The sequence below is a fragment of the Tenrec ecaudatus genome, chromosome 1, assembly GCF_050624435.1.
Source record: "Tenrec ecaudatus isolate mTenEca1 chromosome 1, mTenEca1.hap1, whole genome shotgun sequence".
Taxonomy (NCBI): Eukaryota; Metazoa; Chordata; class Mammalia; order Afrosoricida; family Tenrecidae; genus Tenrec; species Tenrec ecaudatus.
The window spans coordinates 19,637,174-19,643,591 of NC_134530.1; the positions used below are offsets into that span (position 1 = coordinate 19,637,174).

The window sequence follows — 6,418 nt, forward strand, 5'->3', positions numbered from 1 at the left end:
GGCACAGGGGGGAGGGTCCTGTTCCAGGCATGACTGATGCTTGAATGCTCCATGAGTCCATTGGACCAATTGTTTCCATGTGTCTTTCAACTTCCTTCACTCTTCCTACCTCTGTAAGGGAAGAGCCCAATAGTTGCACCTTCTGTTGTTCATATCAAATAAGGGAGAGGATTTTTATCTTTTCACGGAGGTTCCCACAACTATCAAGAACACTTGGCAAAAAATAATTGGTCAAACACATGTGCTGAATGAATGTCTTAATGAATTTGTAGAGAAATATACTTCTTTAGGAAAAAGATATTATTAGAAAACTTAACAGGAAAACTGTTAGAGCATAAATTACAAAATTGAGCACATGGGATTGAAGAACGTGAAATATATAGATATAAATAGGGATTAATTAATTAGCTATTTAAAATATAAACAACTATATATTCCTCAAACTGTTGTTATCAGCTCATAGTAGAGTTTGAAAAATGCTTTTTCTCATTCCTAGTAGATTCATCAGCTACATGGATCCAGGAAACCACACTCAGATTCCAGAATTCATCCTTCTGGGGCTTTCTGAAGAGGCAGAGCTTCAGCCCCTCCTCTTTGGACTGTTCCTCTCCATGTACCTGGTCACCTTCACTGGGAATCTGCTCATCATCCTGGCCATCACCACAGACTCCCACCTCCACACACCCATGTACTTCTTCCTCTCCAACCTCTCCTTTGCTGACATCTGTTCTACCTCCACCACTGTCCCAAAGATGCTACTGAACATCCAGATGCAGACCAAAGTAATTACATATGAAGACTGCATCATTCAGATGTATTTTTTCATGCTTTTTGGGGGCTTAGACAATTTCCTATTGACAGTGATGGCCTATGATCGGTTTGTGGCCATCTGTCACCCACTGCACTACACAGTCATCATGAACCCAAGATTCTGTGGTCTCCTGCTTCTGGCCTCCTGGGTACTGTCATTTCTGGTCTCTCTATTAAATGGTTTAATAGTTTTACGACTGTCATTTTGTACAGAACTGGAAATCTCCCATTTCTTCTGTGAACTTGATCAGGTCGTCCAACTTGCTTGTTCTGACACATTCCTCAATGACTTAGTCATGTATTTAACAACTGGACTTTTTGGTGCTATTCCGCTCACTGGGATCCTTTTCTCTTACACGAAGATTGTGTCCTCCATTTTGAAAATTGCATCATCTGCGGGCAAATATAAAGCCTTTTCCACGTGTGTGTCTCACCTGTCTATTGTTTCCTTGTTCTATGGCACAGCTTTTGGGGTTTATTTTAGTTCTGCGGTTATTGAAAACTCCAGGTCCACTGCAATAGCCTCAGTGATGTACACTGTAGCCACACCCATGCTGAATCCTTTTATCTATAGCCTTAGAAATAAAGACATAAAACAAGCCCTAAGAACATTTTTCAGCTGAGAAACAATCCTATATCACAAAAATTCATCATGATGTGTAGAGAACTACTTGTGAAAAACAAAATTCAAAATAATAAATATCTGTATTATACTTTCCTCGTTCATAAATGTGATTATGTACATAATTCAATCTCATTAATTTTAAGACATAATATTAAAAATTTAAGACATAATATAAAATTACTTCATTGTATTTCATTAAAAATACATTTTCTTTAACCCAATTTTCCTTTAACAGGCAATTTTAAGAACTAGAAGAGAATTGTGTTTCATAGTTGCTACACTTAACCCGGACCGGCTTGTCTCCTCCCCGTAATCCTTCTGTAAGGGACTAGCCACTTGCCTACAAATGGACTTTAGGTTCCCAATCTGCATTTCTCTTCCTTTACAATGATATTTTTTTGATGGCTGCTACCTGATCCCTTCGACACCTCGAAATCACACAGGCTGGGGTACTTCTGCCAGGTGGGCTTTGTTGCTTCTCATCCAGATAGCCGCTTGTTTACCTTAAAGCCTTTAAAACCCCAGATGCTATATCTTCTGATAGGTGGGCACTATCAACTTTCTTCACCACATTTGCTTATGCACCCATCTGTCTTCAGCAATTATGTCAGGAAGGTGAGCATCACGGAATGCCAGTTTAATTGAACAAAGTGTTCTTGCATTGAGGGGGTGCTTGAGTGGAGGCCCAATGTCCATCTGCTACCTTAATACCAATCCTATAAATATATGCACATAGTTCTATTTCCTCATCACCATATAAATGCCCTTTGCCTCCTAGTGCTTTCCTCTATTTCCTTTTACTTTCCTCTTGTCCCACTATCATGCTCAGCCTTCATTTGGGTTTCAGTAATTCCTCTCGGTTACATTACCCTTGATCAAGCCCTACCAGGCCTCTTGTACCCTCCTTGCCACAGACTGTGGATCACTTATTGTTCCCTTTTCTCTGCGTTTGTTAACACCACTCCCTTTCCCCCACCCCCCCCTCTCCCTTGTGGCCCCAGAACCCTTGATCAAGCTGTTTTCTCCTCAAGATTGTTTATCTAGCCTATCTTATCTCGATAGACCTGCAAATGTTATAATATGCACAAAAACAAGGCAGAGAAAAACAAAGCAACAAAAGAAACAAAACAACAACAAAAAGTCAATGACAAGAAAAGAAAAGTCTGTAATAGTTCAAGGTCTGTTTGTTGATCTTTAGGAATGTTTTCTGGTCATGTCTGATGGGGTGCCAAGGCCTGGCCCCAAAGTCTACTTTTGGTATTCCTTTGGGACTTCCTTGCTCTGCCCCCTTGCTGTTCTGTTGCATGTGTTTTGACTTTCTGTGGTGGGGGTAGGGTCAGATCAGACACAATTCCCACACTGTGTCTCCAGTGTTGTCCCCTGTAGGGCTATGGGTTAGAGAGGGATGTACTGTCTCATAGTGGATGCGGCCACATGGTCCTCTCTGTGTATTGGCTGCTCTGAGCAGGGATATTGTCCTCAAGGTTTGGTGGGCCAGGATGTGTTCCTCTCTCTTTTCCTCCCTCCTCAGTAACTCCCTTGTGCTCTGATCAGACATGTCCCTCTCCCTGAGCTGTAGCTTCAGTACTGTCCTCTGAAGTAAATTCTTCTGGGGGAAGGGGCAGCTGTCCATGTAGTTGGGATTGGGGCTGGCCCCTCAGACCATTATACTGGTTCCCTGCTTCATACCCAAACATTGCATTCACATCTTGGAAAGCTGGGTTGAAGTCTGGTCCCTCTTTCCCTGTGGAGATGTAAACTATACTCTCCCCTTGGGTGGGTTAGTATCCTGTTCGCCCCCTACCCACTTATCTTCTTTTTTTTTCAATCACTGAAAACAAATAGGTGCATAAGCAAATGTGGTGAAGAAAGCTAACGGTGCCCAGCTGTCAAAATATATAGCATCTGGGATCTTAAAGGCTCTAAGGTAAACAAGCAGCCATCTAGTTGAGAAGCAAGAAAGCCCACTTGGAAGAAGCACACCAGCCTGTATGATCATGGAGTGTTGAAGAGATCAGGTATCAGGAATCAAAAACAAAAAATCATATCATTGTGAATGAGGGGCAGTGCAGAGTGGGGATCCAAAGCCCATCCGTACGCAAGTGGACATTCCCTTACAGAAGGGTTGTGGGGAGGAGATAAGCCAGTCTGGTGCAGTATAGTAGCACTACATGATCATAATTTTACTTTACAAATCCAGCTAGACCACTGGTAGAGATAGGAACTTGAAACACAGGTTATCCAGGACAGATGATTCCTTCAGGACCAGTGGTGAGAATGACGGTATCAGGAGGGTCAAAGGAAGATGGGTGAAAAGGGGGAGCCGATTATAAGGCTCTACAGATAACCCTCCTCCATGGGGGATGGACAACAGTAAAGTGGGTGAAGGGAGATGTCAGACAGTGGAAGATATGACAAAATAATAATAATTTATAAATTATCAAGGGTTGATGAGGGAGGGTAGGGAGGGGGGGACAATGAGAACCTGATGCCATGGGTTCAGGTAGAAAGCAAATGTTTTGGGAATGATGAGGGCAGCAAATGTAAAAATGTGTTTCACACAATGAATGTATGTATAGATTGTGATAAGTTATATGAGCCCCCATAAAATGATTTTTTTTAATTATGAAAATCTCTTAGGCAGAAGGAAACAGCTTAAGGAAAAGGCTCCCTGAGCCTGGGGGATCAGAACCATCATCTTGCTTTACCATAGTAGGTCCCAGTGAGGGGCTACAATGCTACTTTCAAGTGAGGAAGTCTCTATGAACCAAGTATCAGATTCCTGTTTTTCAGCCAACCAATCATAAGCAGCTCTTCACGAGGCCGTAGGTGTAAACCGGGAGAAAGAAGGTAGTCTGACAGAAGTGGAGACCATAAGACCTTGAGCCACTTCTTCATACAGCTCACTTTTACCTGCACATCTCGCTCATGCCAAGTTGTATATTCAACCTCTATTTATTTAAGCAATGCTGCTGTGTCTGTAACACTTTATGAGCCAGTGATTCAGACAACGCTTATTTCATGATGGGATCTCAGGCCCAATGGTGATGTAATCGCCCTGAGTGAGGTAATCACATCTTTTTTAAAAGCAATATATTTTTGTAAAAATACTTGAAATTTTGTTTCGTTCATTCAACTAATGCATTTGATCAATTATTGCATGACAAGTCTTGTTGACAACACTGAAAACAGCAATCAAATTTTAATACTCTTGCCTTTCTTTGATGAGTAGTAATTGTAGCCTCTCAAAGCTAATGAGAAGTCAGCTGAGCTCTATGAATTGATGTCTCCTCATCCAGAAGAAAGAGGAATGATGAAAATTGAAGGCACAGGAAAAGGATGAGTCTAAGACACTGATGGAGTCTGCCAGCATCAGCCTCCACAACTCTGGATCTGGAGAACTGGATGGTGCTGGTCTACATATACCACCTGCTCTGGAAAAGTTCATACAACACGGTAGATGTTATGGTATGGCATCGTAGATTGGCTTTTCTACTTTTGTATGCTTCATTATATCTCACCACACCACATCACATCAATCATATGGTATTATACTGAGCAGGAAAGTGGTGTAAATGGTTAATATGCAAATCTGGATAGAGGTGATAATGATACACAACTAAGTGTGTGGTTTGTGGGAAAAATTTTTACTGTATTTGTAATTTTTCTATAACAACAACAATAAGAATTATTCAAACACCAACGTTCAGTAAAATGACATTTTTAATTAGTTATTTGAAATCACCGAGCTGTGAACTTCACTCAGATTTCACTAGCTGCCTTGGATAAGAAAAATCATCGTTTTCACTATCATATTCTTTATCTCTTAAACCCAAACTCTGATGCTCATTTTATTTTTTAAATATAATTTTAAAATACTCGTATACCTCTTATAATTCACACATTCCTCCAGTGAGTCAAGCACATTTGCACACATGCTAGGACCATCATTTTCAAAGCCTTCTCTTCCCATTGAGCCCCTGATATCTGCTCCGCATTTCTTCCCCATCCCCTCCTTCCTCCCTCACTAACTCTTGATAAGTTATGGATCATTTTTCCATATCTTACATTGTCCTCCGTCGCCCCTCATCCAATTTCCATTAATCATCCCCCTGGGAGGATTTTCTACATTAATCCTTGTGATCAATTAATCCTTTCTTTCCCTACCCTCCTTTGATCCTCCTGGTATTTCTACTTTCATTGTTGGCTATGAAGGGTTTATCTATCCTGGATTCCCTGTGTCATGAACTCTTATCTGTAGCAGTGTGCATGTTCTTGTCTGATCTGATTTGTAAGGTACAATTGAGATCATGATTATGGTGAAGGAAGCACCAAAGGACTAGAGGAAAGTTGTGTGTTTCATCGGTGCTATGCTGCACCCTGACTGACTCATCTCTTTCCTTTGACCCCTCTGTGAGGGGATGTCTAATTGTCTACAAATGAATATTGGGTTTCCACTTCATGTCCATGCCCCCCCACCCCCAATTCAACTTGGGTATGATTTTATTCTGGGTCTTAGATGCCTTATACCTGATCCCATCGACAGCACAAGATCACATATGCTTGTGTGCTTCTTCCGTGTGGGCTTTGTTACTTCTGAGCTAGATGGATTTATCTTCAAGCATTTAAGATCCCAGATGCTATATATTTTTATAGACGGACACCATCAACTTTTTTCACCACATTTGCTTATGCACCCATTTTGTCTTCAGCAATCATGTTGGGAAGATGAGATCACAGAATACAGGATTGTTAGAACAAACTGTTCTAGTGTTAAAGGAATACTTGAGTGGAGGCCCAATGTGCATCTGCAACCTTAATTTTTAACAGTTAGATATGAGCACATAGTTCTATTCCCACAAAGCTATAATCTTAATGGGAGGATATTATCTCATGTTTTGCCCTCTGAGCAGTGAATAGGCCTGAAATTACAGCCGTTGAAGTAGGTCAAAACTTAACAGAGCTACTTCCTGTGCTCCAGAG

At 41.1% G+C, this 6,418-nt stretch overlaps 1 protein-coding gene across 1 annotated transcript; it reads left to right on the forward strand.

The window, feature by feature from the left end:
• Positions 1-476: 476 nt before the first annotated feature.
• LOC142432134 (olfactory receptor 7A5-like) lies at positions 477-1,433 on the forward strand. Its single transcript, XM_075537243.1, has one exon. The coding sequence runs from the start codon at positions 477-479 to the stop codon at positions 1,431-1,433; it is 957 nt and encodes a 318-aa protein (XP_075393358.1).
• Positions 1,434-6,418: the final 4,985 nt, after the last annotated feature.

Bases quoted from the DNA above. Each gene is read 5' to 3' on its own strand.
- LOC142432134 (XM_075537243.1), top strand. From the start codon at position 477: ATGCTTTTTCTCATTCCTAGTAGATTCATCAGCTACATGGATCCAGGA.